Consider the following 24,703-nt stretch of genomic DNA (forward strand, 5'->3'; position numbering starts at 1 on the left):
TCCTCTGAACCATGATATCAGTGCGGATCATGTAAGGAAAATAAGCAAAATACAGAATAATTCAACAACATCATCAACCAACGAGATCTAATAGACACTTACAGAACACTCCACCTAACAACAGCCAAAAACACATTTTTTTTTCATGTGTCCATGGAACATGAAAAACAGACCACATTCTGGGCCACAAAACAAACATTTTTAAATAAAAATAACTGAAAACATAAAGTGTTGTCAAACCACAACAGAATCAAACTAGAAAGCAATATCAGAAAGTTAACGAAAAAAATCTCCAAACAGAATTTAAACAACATACTTCTACTAAATAACCTATGGGTTAAATAGGACATTTCAGAGAAAAGAAAAGAATATATTAAACTAAATGAAAATGAAAATAGAACATATCAAAATTTGGGAATACGGTTAAAGTAGTACATAGAGGAAAATTTATAGCACTAAAATGCATAAGTTTGAAAAGGAAAAATCTCAAATCAATTTTCTAAGCTACCATCTCAAGAAACTAGAGAGTAAAATAAGCCCAAGGCAAGCAGAAGGAAATAATAAACATAAGAAATCAATAAAATTAAAAACAAACAAACAAAAAATCAATGAAATAGAATTGGTTCTTTAAAAAAAAAATCATTAAAATCGACAAACTTCTAGGCAACACATTACAAAGAAAACACAAATTACCAATTATTAGGAACGAAATGGGATATCACTACAGATCCTGCAGACATCAAAAGTTGTCTAACAAAGGAAAACTACAAACAACTCTATACAAAGAAATTTGAAAGCTTAGACGAAATTCACCAATTCCTTTAAAGACATAAAACTACAAAATTTCAAGGAGAAATATATAACCTTAACTTATTAGCCCTACATTTATAAAGAAACTGAATCAATAAAAATTTTCCCAAAAAAGTGCCAGGCCCAGATGGTTTCACCAGTGAATTCGACAAAAGAAGAAATAATCTCTTTCAGAAAATAAAAGATGGAACACTCCCTAACTCTTTTATGAAGCCAGCAGTACCCTAATACCAAAATTGATAAAGACCAGTGGCGAAAACTACAAAACAATATATTTTTTAATGAAAATGTTTTGTACCTAGACTGTATCAATGTCAATATCCTGGTTGTGACTCCATATTACAGTTTTGCAAGATGTTACCTACCACTAAGGAAAAATAATACAGAAGGTACAGGGGACCTCTCTATATCATTTCTTACAACTGCATGTGAACATACAATTATGGCAAAATAAAAATTTATTACAAATTTCAAATACAGCTATTAACCCTTACAATACCAAAGAATTACTGAATTCTAATGTCACATGCTATTTTAAGAAAGCAAATGTTAACAATAATTATTATAAAAAAATTTTAAAAAACCACTTAAAATAACAATTCGGTTGTAGTTAAAGCTCTAATGTAAATTGCAATGAATGTGCTGTAAGGTTGCTATAGTTTATTGGGGAAAATGACAGCTGCTCTCAGGGTATAAACTAAAAAGTTATTATGCTTCACAAATATGTCATTTTTGATGAGTTGAAAAAATCATGCTGGTTTTAACGATGTAAGCTTGCTGGCTTTAATTACATAAAAATGTTGATGGGAAGAGCTTGAAATATTAGAGTGCTGGGTTTTCTAAACAGAAAGAGTTTCTATTCCCTCTCTCTATATATACATCTAACTGTAACTCATGTAAGGCTTACTTACATTATTTGAGCTGCCTCTTACCTATAAATAGTTCAAACATTCTGAATATTATATCTTTCCTTATAGGTTCTAAATATTGTTTTATTAATGTTTCAAATGAATGTTATTCAAGACTATTAACTAGAGAGCGAAGATAAGAATAGAGTTTGTAGAGTTGGATAAATAATTTACTACTCAATTAATTTTATTATAATAATAGAATAATAAATTTTGCAAGTAATAGTAATCAGGTAATTTTTTTTAATTATTTTTTAATTTTATTCTTAATTTTCCCCACACACACACTTCCACCCCTGACCTGTGGATGTTGCCATTTCCCCTTAAGAGCTGGATCTCTGAAGGTGGAGAGTCTCCTCCCACACGCTCCGCAGCTGCACCCTGGGCCTGGCGCACCCTGGGTATGGGCCATGGCTCTGCTGGGGCTCGAACCCAGGACCTCCTGCGTGTAAAGCAGACATGCTAACCACTACTCTAAGGAACCACCCCAGGTAATTTTTTTTTTTGAAAGGAACAATCTTCAAGCTATGAAACTAGTAAAATATTATATTAACAGATTGAATTTAAGCACTGAGTTTATGGGTCAATCCAACTTTTCAAACGTGTTTTATACTACATCCTTCTAAATGAATGAGTAGGTAAAAAATCTGATTCTGCCTCTATAAGAACACTGATTCTGGAGTTAACCTGCTTGACTTTAAAACCCAATAATTTCCCTTAATGGCTGTGTGAACTTGTAAAAGTAACAACCTATGCCTATGCATCTGCAAAAAGGGGTACAATGATCATATCTGTCGCTTAGTGCTGTGAACATTCAATGCTCTTGTGACAGTGCTTGGCTCACAGCTATGGCTGAAGCAAAGAGAACAAGGACAAATACAGTAAAAGACAAGATCAGACATATGCAAGGCAGGGACCAGATCATGGCAGGCTATGGTTAAAGAAGAGTCTGGATTTTATTCAGGGGTAATGAGAATACATTAAAGAGTTTCCTAATCATGGGCTTATGCTTTAGAAATACCACTCCAGTTACAGTGAGAACTGAGTCAAGTATAAGTGGAGGCCCAGAGACCTTTTATGAGGCTATTGCTGTCATGAAAGAAAAATGATGAAGGAATGTACTAGGCCTGAAGCAATGAAGCTGGTAAGAAATGGTTGGACTGGAGATCTGAAAGTATGGTAGACCAAAATTACTGAGAGGTTAGATGAAAAGTGTAAGAAAAAGAAAGGAACCCTACATTTTGGCTTGAACAAAACATAGTAACCAAACCTATACAGGCAAGGTCCAGATAATTTAAATCCTCATTGATCATGTTGAAGGCTTTGGTTTTATCTGAAAAAGCAGTAGGAAGCACTGGAGCAGAAAAAAAGAGCTGTAGGATTCCAGATATATTTTGTTGATTTAACACTCCAGGTTCAGCAAGAACGTATCAGACTCCTCAACTCTGCCTCTAACCTGAGCCACAGGCTGATTTCTTTCAGAAAAGACTAGGAGCTATCAGGCACAGAATAGGATTTCCTCAGAAGTGCAATGAGTCCAGATTAAAGCTTATCCCTGAGACACCTTGGTGCAAATATATCCTTCCTCCCTACCTCCCTCAGCCTACATCTACTAGGAAACTGCTGGGATCAATTATTTGGGCAATCTTGTGACCATCTAAACTCACCCACTTTACATCCCTGTCATCCTTGGTCCTACTTTGGTCACCTATCCTTTCACAAACTCTCAGACTCAATCTGTTATCATGCCTTCTCTTAACCCAACTTCCCACTGTACTCCCAGAGAACTCCCTTTACATGATTAACAAACACCCCTACCCATCCTTACCCTTAGGCGAAGATACCCTTTGTCAATGACCTTTAACTTGTGTGGCTCTCCCAAAACAATACCATAAGCATTTCAGCCCCTAAAAGAGAAGTTCCTCATTCTCCAAATTCTCACATACTTCAGTATGAAATGGAGAGATATAACATGTTTGTGGATGCTAAGGCTGAATATAGTAAAGACAATGTCAGTGGAATTGATAAAATGACTCAAATTCACAAGGAAGAAAACCACCTATCTAAATGGTAAACACTAGAAGATTAGCTAAAACAAACAAACTAACTAACTTAACCTGAACTAAAATCTATCCATAGAAGGATATTATAAAGTTAATATAAATTTATGTTGCAGAATACTTAATGTCTTCTGAGAATATTCACGTAACTATTTTTTTTTAAGATTATTAAGCAATATGTAACATATAAGGCTGATATGATTAAAGAGAAAGAAGAGTGTGGGATGTGTGTGCTAAGAAAATTATAAATAAACTCTAGCAAAATATTCTCTAGGTGGTAGAATTACAAATGATTTTTTTCTTTTTTTTACTTTTCCTATTTTCCTTAATTTCCACAATGAAAGTATTTTTTTATAACTAGAGAGAAAAGGCCAAAATAAATAAAATTTTAAGATCCATAACTGCTCTTCAATAAAATTTACATAGACGGTTTTAGAATTTTCATATCCTTGCTCCCTAAAACAAACAAACAAACCACCTCCAAGTCCTTCAGTTGAATGCCTAGAATTTCAGAGTTATTAACAAAAAACAAAAAAAACCTCAAGATTTCTTTTAAGCATATATCAGTCACAACACTATTCAGTGACGAGTTTAATGAGTCTCTCCAATTAATTATTCTCTTCAAAATACCTAAGTAGACTATTCAAAGCAAATGGCTATATGCTGGGGTCCCTTAATTGTAAAACTAAGGGTATGTTATTGTTTTATACAGCTTTGTAATGCATTCTTTATGTAGAAGAGGATATTACTCGTTTACATATTTTAAATATTCTGTAAAAATATTTTCACCTTGCCAATCTTCTTTAAGAAATATACCCATATACCTTTATACATTTTTGGCTAATGCACAAAAGTAGCAACATAAAAGATACTATAAAGTCATCTTTAGCAACTAAATTTCCAAAAAGAAAACAAATTAAGAACAGAAACGTCACCCTCAAGGCATGTAATGGTACTACAATTGCATGTGCCACAAAAATAAAGAATGCCACATCGCCCAAAATAATCTCTAATAACTCTAAACTAAGGCATTCCTTTCAAAAGATTCCTTTTCTATCAATGCTTAATCTTTTAAATTTAGCTTTGGAAATAACATTTCCACTATAATTCCAAAGAACTGCTTAGAAGAGAACCTGCCTGGGCAGAAACCATTTTAGGATACATTTTACTTAAAGGTTGTCCACCCTATTATATAAAATGAATATGTAAATATCACTAGCTTATATTTTCTACAAACTTAACTACTATTATTAGAATGTTTTTCCTTTAAATCGTAACTGAAAAGTTATATGTCATTTCTAAAAAAGTAAATATTCTTGAAAAGAACAATTAACGAACAGTATTATGACCAAAAAGAATGAATATCTTCCTTATCTAAACAAGGTACAGTGCTAGATGCTTTTCAAACTAAGTTTCATAGATATGGTATCTGTTTTTCAGGCATCTTCGGTTTCCATGAGTTATGCCACAGTTCTCACCCAAACTAGCAACAGCCAATAAAATCTCCCCTGAAATTCATTTCAAATTAGGAGATAGCTTCTTGTTATTAATTAACTACGTTTAAACTTTGTCTTTTAGAAAAAATGTAAGTGGATCTAAAAAGCAGTGTTGCATTAAATGAACCTAACAAATGGACAAGGCAAGCACTGAGGGAAAAGAGGGAAAGGTCAGAGGGAGGACACTTACATATAGAGACAGTCTTGGACAGCATTTATAATCTACTTCTATTACTATGAACCATATTTCTCCTTTGGTCAGAGACCACTCCAAGGCTGCTATTGTTGCCTAGGACTCTGTTAAAAGAAGACACTGAAAGGCTACAGAGCCCAAGCAGGCCTGAGGCTATATATTTTAATTTCATTATTTAAAATTTTATAATTACATTTAAAGTTCTTCTCTACACTGGTTTAAAATAGTTTTATTTCTCTAGAATACGTTATCTTGATTCAGCAGTCCAATCACCTAACCTTTTGAGAAAAATCATATTACTCTAATTTAGCAGAGATTAATTTTAACATGTTTAGAAGTTGTCTTTCTATGTAATTAAGCAGAATTCCACATATTTTCAAAGCTTTCTATATATAAACATTATCCATTCACCTCAATCTTTGTTAAAAATGCATAGAATGGACACTAAAAAATGAACGAAAGATTTATTTTCTTCAAACATGGGCAAATTTAAAGGAAGTTAAAAGTCATTCACTTTCACACAACTGTTTAAAACAATACTGTTAGCACTGCAGTGACAAAAAGGCTCCAAATTACAAAGGTCAGTTAAGTAAAAGGAGGCAAAAACAGCAGAACTCAGATGCTAAGAATAAAAACAAAAATAGATCCAATGCAGCATTTTGAGAATAAAGATCAATGAAAACAGTTGCTCAATACCATATCGCTTATAGCATTATTTTCTATATTGTTATGAGAGATCTTTTCTATTCTAGCATTTCCTCTTTGCTGGTTCTTGACATTTGTCTTAATAAAACTGACACTGAAGCCAAAATTTTTCATTACCTGAAGTAAAAAGGTAATACATTGCCTCAGTTAAAAAGTACTTAGCTATCATGCTGAAGTGCAAAGATACAATAAAAATATAAACAGGGTGGTAAGGAAGGAACAGCATCATATTTTATTTAACTATTGATCTAAGTAATAAGGCAGCAGGTTGTCTTTCCAATCAAAAGTACTTTTATAAAGTAATACAAATGCCCTTGCTTGCCCCATATTGAAGGCCTTCAAAAGAATCAACTGAGAGGATGAGGTACAAGAAAATTATGATCTAAACCATAAAAAATGACTAAAATATGAGCGAATAATATATGTTATCATTTAATGCTATGATTCTCAGAAATTCTCAGTAGAATAAACAATCTTATTGCTTATGCTTATGAGAGCATAGAAATTAATGAGACAGTTAATATATCAAATCAATAATGAAGTAAGATAATGGCATATATATTTGTTGAGTTTAATCAGTAGAAACAAATGAAATTCAGTGCATAAAGATTTTCTAAGATCAAGCCAGTAGTTCCACAGATAAAATAATTTGGTAGCTCTGCTTTTCTTACCTGTAAGAACAGCTTTTGCTGAAGGATCTGCCAGGTCCAGGGCTGATTTCCCATCAGTGTTCCGAATGTTTGGATCGGCTCCGTGCTGCAGCAGCACTGTGCAAGGAAAGCAGAAACAGTATCTTACCTCTGGGATACAAAGATTATTTACTGGTAAGTGTCGTCTCGGCATGGTGTAGGCATAAACATACATTGCATAATTTTTTCTCTTTCAAGAAAAAAAAAGAGTAAAGAAAAAGAAAAAAGGGGGAAAAAGCACTGCAGCAAAGGATCCTCTCTAGAGTAAAGCAAAGTTGGCAACTTATGGTACAGTATTATCACATGACTTAACAACATAAACATGAAACCAGAAAAATCTTGCAATAGACAGTTTGGGTTTGCCTCCTTCAGGCAGCAGGATGGGAAGCTGTATGCTCACTGCCTCACAGTGTGCAATACGCTGTGAACCTGCCCTATCTTTACTACCACTGAGGCTGCTTGTTGCTGCTGCTGCTGCTTTACTGCTGAATTTCCTAAAGCTTTCTCTCCTCAGAAGAGTTGTAATACTGTGCAAGCCTTTTAGTGGCTCACCGCTTACATATGAATCTCACCCTAACATACTGGCTTGTTTCCAAGAAGTTTCACAGACATAGTAATGCATGCATTTCTGGTCCCCTGCAGTGGAGCTGCAAAAAAAGAACTGCCTTCTACAATAATTCTTTCCATCAAAAATGTTTAGAAACAAAAACTCCATCACAATAATATATGCTAAGGAACAAATGTTGAACACGTTATATTGGGTAAAAAGTAGCTTATAGAGAATTCTTAGATATGGGGGCTCCCAAAAGACATAATCACTGTTTAAGCAAAATCCAGATATAATAATTTATTAATCTAAAACATTTCTCCACTACATCTGATATGTGTGTGTTTGGGGGGAGGGGGAACGATGGACGTTGCTATACCACTACCCAATCAATGGTTAAACTAATAAATATACACTAAAAACTCGCCCAAATAAGCACAGTACAATTACAAGTTATTCTAACATTTCAAATAGTTAAGATTTTGTGTATTCCTGGAGACAATAGGAGTTTTTACCACTTACCACTATACTACAGTATTAATTTAAAACAAAGCAAAAATATTAAATGCAAGTATTTAAAGATGTTATGTAATATCTAAAAACACCTGAGCCACTACTGCTAACGAATCCCAAATTTTCATTCATTAATAGTTCCATGACAAAGTATATAAATTCTCTGGTATGTATGGAAGGCAATCCTCATATATATTATTAAGTAATAAGTTACGCTATTTATACAGCACTTTCTCTTTCTTTAATGCATAAGCTATCTAGTCAAAGCCTTTGTTAGAACATACAAAGGAAGAACCTTATCTAGAATTAGGACATAACTGCTGGGACAGTGTTTATCAACATCTCTTGCATTAAATCTTACGTAGTTTCAGATTTGGGATAATAAAGACTAGCCATGTCTTGAAAATATACAGTGAGATTTTGTCAAAGCTTTCCATATTATTCTATTATTGAATGTAACCAATGAACATAATTATTTACCAGACATTTATAAACTGACTCAAGAGTAAGTAGAATAAAATAGGAAATACCACAACATCAAACTGTAGTTAACTCTTTCATCATAATGAATAGGCTTTCACAGCAACATATTTTTTTATTCCAGGAAGAAATCCCAGTGTGGAGATCTGGCTTTTAAAGGGTCCTTATCATGAAGCAGACTCATGTATCAAATGTAAAGCTGAAAGCTATCACTATATCTTTATTTAGTTGCTGAGTGATTCCATGCAAAGGGTAGGAAAACAAAGAAATAACAGCTACCATGAAAAGCGGAGTTTTTACTGCGTACATCAGAACTTCAGAACCTGTTTTAACAAGAAGTAAAGCAGTATGTTAATTTAACAAGACTTGACAATAATATGATGGGAACTTTTATTCTGCAGCTTAATGAATGGTAGAAGCAAAACAATGAAAGACTTATTGTTCCTCCAAAAGTCACCTAAAACCATAATCTTTTCTGTTGTAACCAGTATTTTATCTATTACCTTTACTATTTTGCAATAGAAATCTGCCACTGCAGTTTAGCTGCAGTTTTCCTTTATTTTAGGTGATTTTTAAAGGAGCAATCTTTTTAATAGAAATAATCTGTTTTCTAAACATTTCTGAGTCATACCTATCTCTTTCATCTGACCTGAACACACAGAAACATCTACTGCAGGGAAGAGGAAGCTGAATTTTCTGAACCAGATGTTGACAACAAAATCCACATTAGAAAAAGTTTTAACCATTAATTCACCAGACATGAGTTTTAAAAAATCCTCAACAGAGTTAAGAGTTTTAGGAACAAGAAAAGTAACTAAAACTAGATCAGAAGGATCTAAACTTATCTAACTTTTATAAAGAGATTGCTGAAAGGATTAAATGAGAACAAAAGTGGCATAATACATATCAGTTAATGGTAATATTTAAAGCACATTTTTAAAAATGTAGACCCAGTTTGCACTTTCGACACTACCACTATTTATTTTCCTACAGCCAGATCTTCAGATCTTTACTTTTACTGTAAAGGGACAGACAGTAAATATATTAGGCTTTGTAGACCATATGGTCTCATTCTCAATTATTCATCCTGCCTCAATCCCCCAATTACTGGGAGAAAAGAAGCCACAGATAATACTTAAAAAAAAATGTGTGTGGTTGTGTTCCAATACAACTTTATTTAAGGACACTGAAATATAAACTTCATATAACTTTTACATGTCACAAAATATTATTATTGTGAAATTTTAAAAATCATTTTAAAATATAAAAACAATTTTTAGCTTGCAGGACATAATAAAAAACAATTCAGCAATGAGCTGAATTCGACTCATGGATCACAACCCAACCATGGGCAGTGATATATAATGTGTTGTCTATGGACTATTCTAGTCCCAGAACTCTTTGTAATCCATCTACATTGAGATAAGCACAGAAATTAAGAGGACGCATTTAAAACTGTGTATGTCATTTGAAAATTACTTTTTCTAATACTTCATTTTAATTATAGTTTACAAAATTATTGGCCTGTCGTACATTGGGTAGGAAAAAATCTGGTCTTCCACAACAGGCAGTTGAGAAGCACTGAACCAGGGCTGTACGATTCTCTGAGTCTCAGTTCCCAGGTCTAAGAAGTGAAGGAAATAGACTAGATAGATGATTTCTAGATATCTAAGAGGAGGCAGCAAATCCCTGATACTACTTTGAGAGTTATGGCCAAAGACCTCAAGCATTAAGATCTAAACTCTTTAAAAAAAAAAAAAAAGGTGTCTTAATACCAGAAGAACAGCACGTACGTGAGTCAAAGGTAACAACAAGGGCTTTCAAGAATGTTAGTCTGTCTTTGAAGTGGTGGCATGGAGGACTTCCGATTCTAGATGCTTCAAAATTTGCTCTCAAAGTTCTTGGCTACCAAAGGGAATAATAAAATGTGACTACTAATACATAATACAATTAGAGATTCATCTTGGAAAATCAATAAACACTGACAGCACACCAATATAAAACAGATTCTTTGAAAGTAGCAGAGATGTCTGAAGCAAAGTTCCCAAAATATAGAGACAATAAACAAAGTAAGGTTTAAAATAAAAACAAGGAAATTAAAATCTGAGTAACATTCAGCACGTAAATTCAAGATTACTTTGGCCATTCAAAATCTCCTTGTACTATCTCCTTGTACCAATTAGGGCATTATCAAACCTCAAATCTCAAACAACTTGGCTATATCCAGTTGTCCTACTGAGATATCTCAAATTCATTTATCTTCTTTTGAGGTGAGAAAGATGAAGAAAATACAGCAGCTGGCATAACAACAGATTGTTAAAACTAAGGTAAGATCACAATATTCAAAATATCATTCGCAAAATAACTTATAGCTAGGACATGTGATTCTCTTACTACCTGGTACAAATGTTCATCTACAGTAAGCCAGACTCAGAAAGCATGGCTTTAGCCTGTGACAAATGTAGTAACAGACTAAAGTTATTTTATTTAATGCCTCAAAACTATTAAATTTAAGCACTCACATCATTTTAATTCTTCCAAATAAAAATAATTCCACACATATGCAAGGCCTCATCCTGTCAAAAATCCCAGAAAAATACAAAGTGCTATTACGATATGTTGCATTTAACTACAGGAATGTTATTAACTGATTTAAGAAGTTAGAATAGAAATGATGTGAGTCTTCCAAACTAAAAATGTAGTAAGGCTTTTGGGTAAATTATCAAATGTGTTTCAGTGTAGTTTCACTTTAAAATATTATAAATTCTTTGTTGTGTGAATTTTAGAGCTACATTAAGGGTCTAAAACTGCTCCTCGTAATAAAGTCAATTTTAAAATAAGTTCTATTTATGTTAAAATGTTTTCCAAGTATTACATTGTCATCTTACTCTTTAAAAGTATAGAGATATTCATTTGACTGAGTTTCAAAAGTCGAATCAGACAAAAGACCAAGTTCAATAAATATTTTAGCAAATAAAATAAATTCTGGAGCAAAATATCAAGGGTTCAAATTTTGACTAGTTATGATCTTCAATGTATAGGACTCTCATCAACACACGTGGTTTTAAGAGACAAATTATTCTTTTAAAGGACTCTCATCAACACACGTGGTTTTAAGAGACAAATTATATATATGTGTGTGTGTATATGTATATATATATATATACATATATATAAAATATGCCTTGCAGTTAATACATATTCAGGCCTCCTCTTCTATAGAAATATGTATAATATCATAGTGGTATAATACTATCTAACAGTATAATATTATACCACTATAATACTGTACATATTTATATACTGTACATTTTTTTGAAAAGCCATTATCTTTTCATTGTCATTTATCTTTTCATTCAAGATATACTTTATTTACTACAGCATAAAAGTAACCTAACATTTTATTCTAAAAAAATCATTAAAAGTTGATGTATCACTAACAGTAAAAATGAAAATTCAAGTAACCAATGCTATCCTAAAGCAATATGGCTTATGGAATTTAAATTAAGTTTTAAATGACACAATGTCCCATTTTCAGACTAGCTTATGTCTACTAACCCTTAGGCTATAAACAATGAAGAGAAACATGTTTAAAACAAAAACAAAAACTTAACTTCTTAAAATCATCTAAGAGCTTATGAGATAGTTAAAGAATTACCAGCCCCAAATTCAGGCAAAAAAGGGAATCCAGTGGGTAAACATGTATGCAAGCTGCTTTTTGAAAGCAATTACCGACTCGGAAAAATATAAACTGTCCTTTCAATGTCTAACGGAGCAAAGGAAACAGTAATCAATGCCCAGCACTTCCTCCTCCCACCTAAAAAAAAATAAGAATTCTAACAAAGGCTCTCCTTACACAATAAGGGCTGTACCCTCAGAATGAGGATAAAGTGGATGTGAACTAAACCTAGTACAGAATCATAGCTCTGGTTGGAAACTTTGGATGTCCAGCCTATTTGAAGTCCTAAATTGGATTTAAAGTAGTTCCAGATTAGCAGTAATGCTAGGGCATCTGGCAGACGTATACATCTATTCTCTCAGTGGAAGGTACCTTCTTCATCAAAGGCCAAAAAAAAATTCCTATTAAAAAATATATGGTAAAATGTCCAGAACATAGCCAAGATAATCAGGCACATAAGTAATCTAAAATGCAGAAACAACTAGCAACAACAGACAACATAAAGACAGATCTATAAAATCTTCAGATACTAGAATTATCAGAACTATGTTTATTATGTTTAATGAAATAAAAGACAAATTGAAAGATACTTCTATTGTAAAAGAACCAAAAAGGATCTCTAGAAATAAAAATACAATAACTAAAATTGAAAACTTGTTTCCAGCCATGAAGGAATAATCATGGTATTAGACAGCCTTTGCTCTCTGACATAAACAATTATAAAACTGGACAAAATATGGAAGCAACTGAAGGCAGTGGTCAATAACAGTGCTCGACTGTGACCCTTGAAAAAGAAACTCAAACGATGGAACCATAATCACTCAACTCTGCCTGAGACAATTTGCCAACCTTATGAATACAACTGGAATCAGAGCAGAATATGGTGGTTATGCTGAGCTGGGAAGACAGAAATCTGAATTCAGGGCAAATGAACAAGTTGGATCTGCTGGGTGGGAGAAGCTGGAGAGAAGAGACTTGTACACAGAGCAGGCCCCAAATGTCTGTGTAAGGGTTCCCTGTGGTAACATGGCTATGGGCTGGGCGGCATATGTGTAAGACCACCTGACGCTTAACAGATAATAGCTGTTATGAGTTGAGAGCATAAAAGAGTTAGCAGACAAGAAGTGTTAGGGGTGACAGTAATGCTGAAAAAAACTGAAATTCTGGCCTTAAGAGGGTAAAGGGGTCCTAAAAACACCCTTGACATGCTTGGTGAAACTTAAAACAGGAAGGACATTTTTGTTATGAATAAGTATCATACTCTAGAGCGGAGAGCTGGGGTCCACAACATTAAAAGTATTTTCATAATATTTTAACATAGTTTCCTTGTTTCACTGTACTAACATTTGCATTGATGGTGTAAAAGCAAAAGAGGATAATACTGCTGGTAACTTATCATAAATCAAGGCAGTGGCACCAAACTTTAATAGTGATCACTGCATTCTTCACTACCATGAATTTGCAGTAAAAGAAAAAAAAAAAAGGCAATTTCATTTTAGAATGCCCGTGATCACATAGCAAAAATTACTAATTTTATTAGATCTTAATCCTTGGATACACATATTTTAAATATTCTCTGTAAAGAACTGGGAAGAATGCATAAGAACGTCTGCTGCATATCTAAATAACAATGGTTGTCTAAAGGAAAAAAATTGTGTGATTACTGGAGTTGCAAGCTGAACTAGCCATTTGTCATGAAGCATTATTTTTAATTAAAAGAAAAACTGACAGAAATACTATGATTATTCAGACTTGAATATCTGGCAGACATGTTTTTAAAATGTCAAGGATAAAATTTAAGCTTTCAAGCAAATACTGAATTTGCCATTTGCTAAACAAATTAGCAACTTTTTAAAAAACTTTGTAGTTTTGATTTCCAATATATTATATATAACCCATATAAACAAAAGCTCTTCAGAATGTTCAATGACATTTAAGAATGCAAAGATGCCAAGTACTTTTAAATGTCTGTCCTAGAACAAGCCTCAGTCTAGGCACACCCTAATAAACTCTAAAACCAAACCTCAACAAGATCTGCGGGAGAGCTACAATCTGGAAACTCGGTTGCACTATGTCAGAGAAATTTTGGAAACACCTTGGGCTTTCCACAGAAATGCACTAACAAAGTATAAAACCAAACTTCCAGAAGCTCAAGGTGACTTGCCAGCAATTGAACTCTGCTAACATTTTCAAAAATAAACATATTTTAGAGGAAGATAAGTGAAAATAATATTGAAGAGTCTCTACAATGTCTACTATTAAGTAAAAAATTATTAGACATATGAAGAAAAAAGAAAACATGACCCACAGTCAAGAACAACAAAAAAGCAGTCAAAAGAAATCATATCCAAGATGGCCCAGATGTTGGACTTAACAGACAAAGGCTTTAAAGCAACTATTATACATAAGTTCAAAGAATTAAAGGAAAATATGGCATAAAGAAGCAACAGAGAGATATACTCTAATAATCGAGTGGGAATTCTAGACCTGAAAAGTTAAAGGAATCAAACTACGTAATGTCAAGATTTATTACAAAGCTACAGAAATTAAGACAATGTATTATTGTAATAAGGATATTTAGATCAATGGAACAAGAAACAGATCAACACATGTATGGCCAACTGACTTTTCTACCAAGGAGGCAACATAATTCAATGATGGAAAAAAAAAATACTCAAATCATGCTGAAATAACTGAAATAACATAGAAAAGAAAAAAATATAGAAAATCTGACTCTTACTCTATACCATATAACCAAATTAGCTCCAGATGAGCCATAAACTTAAATATAAAAGATAAAACAGTATTATCTGTGGACCACAACACAGAAGAAAATCTTCATGACCTTGAGATAGAAACGATTTCTTAGGATAAAGAGCCTAAACCACAAAAGAAATTATTGATAAATTGTACTTCATCAAAATTAAGACTTTCAGCTCTTCAAAAGACACCATTAAGAACAGAAAAAGGCAAGCCAGAGACTAGAACAAAACACTTGTAACAAATATGTCTGATAAAGAATGCAGATCCATGTTATATAATGAACACCTATAAATCAATAAAACAACAACACAGTTTGAAAAATGGGCAAAAGACTAAGATACTTCATAAAAGATATACAAATTACTAATACATGAAAAGATGCTCAAAATCATTCATCAACAGAGAAACACAAATTTGAAAGATAGGCAATATCAAATGTACTAAACTGGTACTCTCATGCATTGCTGGTGGGCATTTAAAATGGTGTAACCACTTTGGAAATCAGTTTGGCAGTTTCTTATAAAGGTAGGTATATATCACTACATGTTCTACCAATTCTACTTTTAGGTGTTTAGCCGAAAGGGAAAAAAATGTGTTCAAATGAAAGATTTGTACATGAATATTCATTTATTTATAATAGTAAAAACCGAGGAGCAACTTCAATATCCACCAATGGATAAAAGGATAAGTAAATTGTGATATATCCATCCATATAGCAGAATACTGCTCAGCAATAAAAAGAAATGAACTACTGACTCATATAAGAAGGATAAAATCTCTAAAATATTAAGGTAAGCAAAAGAGGTCAGACATTAAAGAACATCTTTATAGAACAGAAAGCTAATCTACAATTACAAACAGATCAATTGTTGCCTGGGGTGGTGGAGAAAAAAACTGACTGAAAATAGGCATTAAAAAAACTTTTTAGAGAGATGAAAACATTCTATTATTTTGACTGCGGTGGTGGTTACATGGGTATACACATTTGTCAAAGCTCATCAATATGTACACTTAAAATGGATGCATTTTATTTCATTATCTCATACTCATTTTATGTTACAATTCAATAAAGTTGATTTTTAAAAGTTCAATAGAGTGGTTTAACTACTGATTAGAAACAAATGAAGAGTAAATCATTGAATTAGAATTCATGTCAACAGATATTTCCAAGAATGCTGCATGGAGAGATAATCGTGGACAAAGGATGGAGTGAGAAGGTCGATCATGCTGTAATCAGTCTTAAAATAAAAAGAAAACACTTACATATTTAAAGAGATAATGCCTAAGATTTTCACAGAACTAAGAAAAGACACCGATCTATAGGATCAAGAAGCCCAAACAGTATAAACTCAATGATGCAGAAAAAAATTACACATATAAATTCAGAACAACTACTATAAAAAACAGCTGACAACTCAAGAGTACAAAAGTTAACAGAGTAACAGTATACAAAATACATGGGAGATAATTTGTGAGCCTACCCTAACTACAGTCACATGTTATAGTATATAGCATATATCAAGCAATGATTTAATTATAACTGTTACCATGTATATTTACAAAAAGCAATTATTTTGCTACTGTAAAACCAATATATCCCTATTCTTGGGATAAATTTATTGAGGTAACATCTATTAAATTATGTTATACCTCAAAAATTATTTTTAAAAAAATAGTAATAGTAAAGTACACACATTCAAAATTTTTCTAATACTACTCTGCAACCAAGATATACCAGGTCTGACTAGCTAAATCAAAGAAACTCTTTGATATAAATTTAATGTTTATTTTCATTTGTAAAATTTTGCATTTTAAAAATATTTTATTTCCTCTTTACATTTCTTTTTAAAATTCTCTTCAATTATTATGATCCATCTTTTTCACAGCAGTTTCCACCTCCAAATAAATTTAAATTCTTAAAATTCTGACATTCATAGGAGATAAACACTGACTCTGTATAAAATTAAATCTGAGACTCAGAAAAAAATGATCAATTCTGTTCTCTTTTAATATATTCATATTAATAAGTAAGTTTCTCTTAAGAACACAAGCTAGACATTTCTTTGATGCTCGGTGATATCTTTTCACTGAATGACATTCACTGAGTGAAGTCAGCTTTTTTCATCTCAATCAATACCCTTTGGAGAAACCTCTGAGGACGTCATAATATAATGTGACGAATGTGACTTAGTTTAAAAGCTCTTCTAAAATGGAGAATTAAGAACAGGTATTCTAGTAAAATGTAGAGAACTGAGCAAGCTGGGTTTCAGGAGAAAAGCTTTGAAGTAATGGCTGTGTGGTCTTAGCTTGGTCTCATTAGCCATAAATTAAGATTAGTGATTTCCCAGTATTCTTGAGCTATACTGTCCAATATGGTAGCCACTAGCCATATGTGGGAGTTGAATCCTTAAAATCTGGCTAGTGAGGCTGATGATCTAAATTATCAATTTAATTTTAATAAATTTAAATTTTAAAACTGATATATGATTCACTTATTGAAAAATGTTTGGAACATCTTAAATATATGAACCTACTTTTTCAACTATAAATTTTATTAAATCTAAACATAGATCATGTATTACTGATGAAAATTTTGTTTAAATTGAGATATGATTTAAGAATAAAATATACTCCAGATTTCAGAAACTTGGTTGAAAAAAATTTTTAAAACTTCATTAATAATGTTCTATACTCCTTATGTGTTGAAATAATATTCTAGACATGTTAAATAAAATACATTATTAAATTAATATCACCTATTTCTTTTTAATGTGGCTATTAGAAGTTTTTTAATTACTTTTGTGTCTGGCAATACTTTCCTATTGAACAGCACTACTCTAGAGCAGTTTTTCAACCTTGGAACCACTGACATTTGGACCAGATTAATTCTTTGTTGCAAGTGTGGGGTAATGGCTCTACCATGGTGCCCTGGAGACTCTGCAAGTATCCTCATATGCTAACTCAAGACTTGAATCATAGTTTATCTGAGTCTTGGTCAACACCTTGTCATCTTTTAAATGAATAAGGATGAGAGACTTGCCAGGAGCTATTCTGAGGCCATCTTCCACTCACCTTTCCACATCCCCTTAAGGCTGTCATCACTTTCCACTTGTGATGAGTATGGGACTTTCCTCCTCTTCCCTTCTATTGGCTCTTCAGCAAAAGGGTATCCTACAACTCGTGCTGCAGTCATCGGGCCCTTTATCTTTCATTGTCATCCTTTTTGGTGTGTGGTACAAGGACCACAAGGAGCTGGTATCTTTGACTTACTCTTCTTTTCACTGTCTATATTTATGAGTCGTAAACTATCTATCTAAATCTAAGACTGGCTTGTTGAATCTTTACCAGCCAAATTACTCAGGATTTGGCTTGGCTTGAAGTGCAGTGAGGAGCTGTCCCATGCATTATAGGATGTTTAACAGTACCCGAACTCTATGCACCAGAGTCAATAACCCTCCGCCCCATTGTGACAACCAAAGATGTCTCTAGACATTGCTCATAACCCCTCAAGAGGCAAAATATCTCCTAATTGAAACCATTGCTCTTTAGGTTCTTAAGGATCTACAGCTACCCCGGCTCACACACATACATACTTATGCAAGGTGGAATACATGAAGGCTTATGTTTCTCCCCACTCTCTGAACACTTTTATATATTGGGTTACTGCATTAGATTTCATTTGAAGAAAGATTTCTAACTTAAAAACATAATAGGATGGTACAGCCCCTGTGAAAAACAGTATGGAGGTTACTTAATAAGAATAAGAATAGAATTACCATATGATCCAGCAATCCCTCTAATTATGGACAAATGAAAACATTTAACCATAAGGATATATGTACCTCAATATTCATTGCAGCATTATTCACACTGGTCAAGAAATGGAAACAACTGAAGTGTCCTTCAATAGACAATTGGATAAAGATTTAGTACGTATATGCAATGTAATACTACGCAGTCATAAAAAAAGTTGAAATACTGCCGCTGGCGACAACATAGATAGATCTTCAAATAACCATGCTAAGTAAAGTAAGTCACACAGAAAAAGTTGAGAACCTTAAGATTTCATTCATATCTGGGTTATAAAACTTAAAGCAACAAATGAACAAAACAAAAAAACTCAGACACAAACAACAGTTTAGTGGTTACTCAAGGGAAAGAAGCGAGGGTTGGTAGATAAGGGTAAAGGCAGATCTGACTTTGGGTGGTGAGAACACAACACGATATACAGATGATGTATTATTGAATTATATACTTGAAACCTGTATTTTATTAACCAATGTCATCCCAATAAATTTAATAAAAATTAAAATAAAAAATAAAAACAATAGGAAGTAAATAGTAACTCAGTAAAGTAAAACAGTAACTAGTAATTTAAAAAAACAATAGTAAATAATGAATATTAGGTAATAAAAATGATCTCTAAGAATCCTCAATTTAAGACACTATAATCTATGACTATGTCTTTGAATACTGATTTTATCAGAGATTTTTTAATTACAAGAAACTAAACTAAATTAGCTAGCTTTAAAAAAAAACAGAAAAATTATTAAAGAAAAAGGGTATCTCATCAAAAGCAAAGGCAGAAATGTGTCCAAAAATTTATCTTGCTGCTGTCTATCCTGTCTCCTAGCACCACTATCCCTCCCTGAAACACAAACATGCACACCTGTGTTATCTGAATCTTAATTCCACACTCTCACTAAAGAGAATTTGGTCAGCTTATCTCAATATCTGGTTCTAGACTTCAAAAGTTTAGCCAGAGAAGTGGGAAGAGCCAATAAAAACAATAGTGATGGGGGAAGAGGCGTTATTTCTGAGAGAAGAGTTCTTGGGCAGATACCTCAATGGGTATCTACTGCATAACAAATCTTAAATTTAAAATATTACATATATGTATTTATACATGATAAACAAATAAGTTTACAAAAAGTATATCTCTGAGAGTGAAATAATTGGGACTTCTACTTCCTATTTTATGCATTTCTATATTGCTGTTTATTACAAACATGTATTATTTTTATAATGAGAGAGAAATGAGAGGGATATTTCTCCTCAGACAGAAATTATCTTTTGCATGCTGTTTAAGTATGTTTGTCAAAACAATACTTCTCTTAAAACTGCTATGTAAAGTAATTAATTTGTAACCAATGGAGAAATAATAATTAGATTGTTCTTCCTGTCAAGTGAATAACATTAAATATAGTGATAGCATTAGATAAATAAGGCCAACATAAAATAAATCCATTAATTTAGAATCTGTGACAATGAAGGCTGTAGAATTAAGTCAAGTAAAATAGTCAAGAAGTAATCTTCGACTATGTAGAAGTCCAGGTTTTCATCATACACGTTTTATTTAGTCTTTGTCTTTCACAGAAAATCATCAAAAATTCAGAATTCTGTCAACATCTGGGACTAGCTTATTTGTGAAACATTACTTAATTTTACTTCAATGAACTATCTGCATTTATGTGCCTCATTAGATAGATAGCCATTATAACTTTTTTCTTTGAACTTCACTGATAAAAATAAAACTGCATTTTTTTTTTTTTAGTTCAAAAAATCGAATTCTCCACTAAGTCTGCTTCACTTACTAATGGCAACATACCATAGTTAAGGTCAGCTGCGGTCAAGAGCCGGTCCTCTGGAACCAGACTGCATGGGTTCAAATTCCAGTTCTGCTACCTCCTAGTTCAGGGATCTTAGAAGCTATTTTATCTCTCTGTGCTTTCATTTCTTCATCTGTAAATGAGGAGATAATAATAGTATCTACCTCACAAGGTTATTACGTGGACAAAACAAATAATATTTGAAGAGCTCTTAGAACAGCGGCCAGCATATGGTAAGCATGGGCATATAAGACTTAATAGACATTAGAAAATATTTAATTATTCACTCAAAAAATTAATCCAAGTAAATAAAATTTTACTAAAATTACATGAGACTAGTTCTTTATGATCAAACTTTGACATGAAATTTTATAATAAAAGAATCCTCCAATTAAAATTTTGTTCCTATTGTCAAGTTCTCTTATAAATATACAAAATCAAGAATTTGTTAAAAGGCCCATTACATCTACAGTAACTTAGACGTAGCTTTTTCTGTATTATATATAGCAGATTTTTATATTCAAATCCTTTTTGCAATGAAGAGTTAAGCTAGTCTACAATACATTTATGAAATCAGCTTACACAAACCATGATTTAGTATAAGGTAAAGCAAGCACTGGCATAAATATAATAATGATTATAATAAAACATCTCTTTCTACCTGGAAACCCCAAGAGTCAAGTCCAAAAGAAAATACTGTCCAGAGTCAGACAAACCTGGGTTTTAGAATGCTGCTCTATACTCAGCAACTGTCTGTCCTTAGGCAAGTAACTTTACTTCTGTCAATTACAACTTCCTCTTTCATAAAATACGACCTACCTCTGAGGACTCCTGTTATAATTGAATTAGACAATACATATAAACCTAGATTGGTTCTTGGTACATAATAGGGACTCAATAAACCCCCATCCTTCAATCAGGATCTTTCCATCTGCCTTTTAAAAATAGAATCATGTACACAGAGAGTGCTAAAAGATATCTGTTGGACTGAAGTAAAGACAAACTGACAACAGCCTGGGAACAATGAATTCACTTGTGCCAAGTCAATTATTGTTTTATCTTTCCTTTTATTTAGGGGTAGATTACTTTTTCTAAAACTTGACTAGACTTAGCTAAATGAAACACTAATAAGGAATAAAACATAACTTTATAGTCTAACCACATAAGTTTATAACAGGATCATGAAATTTTTACTGTTCAAAGGGACAATGACCACATGCAAAAGGTGCTTCTCAATCTGTCTGTGGGAGAGAAGGACAAGACCTTTCACCAATCTTTGTGAATCCTTCCTTAAATTAACGCCTCTGCACTCTCAAGGCCTCAAGAATTTACAAGTATTCCAGGCAAATTCCCCATTAGCATAAACATTAAGACTAATTAAAATCAGGTTTAGTGCTATTTTAAACAAACTTTAAAGTTACACATTTAGAAACATTTTTCACAAGTAACATAGGATTGAACCTGTACCATAATATTCTGATTCTGCTTTGAACTTGAGTTTCTTAAGAAATTAAATCCCCATTATTATTTTCCTATCTCTGAGAATTGATTCAATAGATTGAAACTTCAATATACTGTTTGTTGTACTTTCAACCAGAAGGAGACAAAGACTATAACTCTTAAGTTTTCATTCTTTGGGAAATTTACTAAATAATTTTTTTAAAACTTGTTTTTCTAGTGGATTCAATAAATTATCTTATTAGCAATTATACTTAATGACAGTATCCAATCACATTTGTCCTATCTACCTCAGATCCTTTCCCCCATGCTGAGGAAGAAAAGACTGCCTTTTTCTTTTAACATAGTTCCTCCTCTGCCCTTTCTCTTCCCTTGTTTCTAGTGGGTTGCAATTTTCAGAAACAGCAACTATGATGCCCTCTAGCAGGCTGAAGAATGATTTGTTCATAATTAATTTGCTTTAAAAAGTATTAATCATTATTCACACCTCTTCACTTTTGTGAAGCTTTCAGACAATTTATATTCAGTCACAGCAAGTCACTAGAACTTCATACTCCTCCTACTGAAATATTTGTTGGGAAAATATTTAAGCTACATTAATAATTTTCCATTATACTATTTGCAACATCTCCACTGACTAGGTTAAAAGACCTAAATTGCAATGAAAAAGAAAAAGCAGCTGATTTCATGTAGTATCAAATCATAATTCAAGTTTACAAAATTACAAAGGATATGAAACAGGATGTAACACTAATTCACACTGACAGTAACAAAGAGCAGCATACAGTAACTGCCAACCAGTCAGTCATTCAGATTTTACTGAGTGTCAGAATACAAAAATGACCCATGAGAACACCTGATTACTGGCACCTAAGGGAAATAAGGATGGAAGGAAACAAGCATTTACTAGAGCTCTACCTGCTTTATTATTTCATTTAACTTCTCATAACAACCTGTTGCAGTAGGCATGATGCCCACTTTATAAATGAGAAATTGAGGACCAAAACAACTAAATTATTTGTGCAAGATCACAGTTTTAAATCATAAAGTGGTTATGATTATACCTAATTCTAAAACTTAGTATTTAATTTGTACCTTATCATTCTATACAAGTATAAGCCAAGGTCACCCTAGAAAGGTAAAATTCAAGCATTTCCCCTTATGTGAATTCTATAAGGCACACATTTGTTCTAAATACCTTATCTACTCCTCCTATGACCAATGTCCTCTTCCTAATCTCATCAAAACAAACAAACAAATAAACAAACAAACAAACCCCACAGAGTTTTTAAACAAAAATTCTGTGGAAAAGTATGAAAACATGACTCAGAAATGACATGGTAAATACGACCTACTAGAGTATTTCTTGCTCTTGTTCCCTCAATCCTCATGCTCAAATACATTCTTTCAAAACAGCAACACTCAAAAACTGTGCCCCAAACAGGCAAAATTAAATACATTCCCTCTATCTCTAACCATGATTATTTTTGTCACAGCAAATTTAGAAATTTTCAGGTTTGACACAAAATAAACAAATATTTGGACACACAGTGGGATTTTTTTTTTAATGTCTTAATTATATTGTCATATCTAAGAGCTGAATGAAAATGACTCACAGTGAGGTTTACATTCTTAATTCTGGATTCTGTTCAAAGATGAAAAGTCTACCACCATTCTATTTAAAAAAGATTAATAGATTCCAAGAACTCAAAGAACAAAGAAAGTACATAAAATATTTTTTTAAAACCTGATACTGAAATTAATATACTTAACAACTTTGTACTTTGGTCAGCTAAGAATGAGTAGTGAGAAGGATTCCATAAATCTTCATTGCCAATCTGGACCTGCCTCTGAAATCTCAGTTCCCACAGAACTGCATAAAATGAGGACACAGTTATAATATGCAAGGAGTTTCAGATAACATGATTACCATGTAAAGTGAAAACTGACTGGTTACATGAGCCATTTGCCTAAAATATCATTTTCATACAACCCCAAACTTAAGCCAGGCATCTCAATGAAATCCACAGATTGTTTTGAACTATCATGGTTAATCCAAAATTAAATGCAAATGTATAATTATTCCTTTAATAGACAGATTGAGCAATAAGCAAAGCCTTTTATCACTTTAAAAAAAGTATCAAGTTTTTCTTGTTGTTTTGTTCTTTAATATTACCCGCTTCCCCCCCACCCCCCCGCCCGCCACTCCATTTAAGCATTTTGACATATTTCTTAAGGCCTTAGGAGAATGAAAGCATTCACAATGGCACTTTTCTGGGAATTCTAATAAAATTCAATGTACAAATTTACTAACTCTCTCTCTCTCTCTCTGTATATTTGCCACCATTATCCAGAATGCCTACTTAAGTAGTCCCAAATTTATTAGATAAATGTATAAATACTCTAACCTTCTTAAAAGCAACCGAGCATAAGTGGACAAGTCACCAAGATAACAGTGTTCAGTGACGGTGGGGATTATTTCAGAAGGGAAAAATTACTATCATTCTTAGCTCTTCTTTTTAAGTATACATGTATGGAATCTTGCCAACTTTTACTTTTTTATGAAATGCTACACTGAGACTTGTTTAAAAGATCCCAATTCAGTTTTTCTATGGAAAACTGCAGTTAAAAATGCCAAAGGAGGTATTCTGGCAGAAAAAAGGAATGAGACAGTTATGAAACAAAAGTAAGTGAATTTTTGTAAAGAGTAAGAAAGGTGTGGGAAGTGACTTTCCTTAATCATTTATGGATGACATGTGGATAGATAATGTGACAGACTAAATCAAAAGCCGT

At 32.7% G+C, this 24,703-nt stretch overlaps 1 protein-coding gene across 1 annotated transcript in view; it reads right to left on the reverse strand.

Annotated features, from left to right (window-relative positions):
- The window catches only part of TNKS (tankyrase), a 176,742-nt gene that overhangs the window by 112,184 nt on the left and 39,855 nt on the right, over window positions 1-24,703 (reverse strand). The window contains exon 3 of the mRNA XM_039846461.1: window positions 6,844-6,939. Within this exon, the coding sequence (XP_039702395.1) occupies window positions 6,844-6,939 (96 nt within the window). The remainder of the gene's footprint in view (window positions 1-6,843; window positions 6,940-24,703) is intronic.

This window comes from Pteropus medius, unplaced genomic scaffold (genome assembly GCF_902729225.1).
Source record: "Pteropus medius unplaced genomic scaffold, Ma_sr-lr_union100, whole genome shotgun sequence".
Lineage (NCBI taxonomy): Eukaryota > Metazoa > Chordata > Mammalia > Chiroptera > Pteropodidae > Pteropus > Pteropus medius.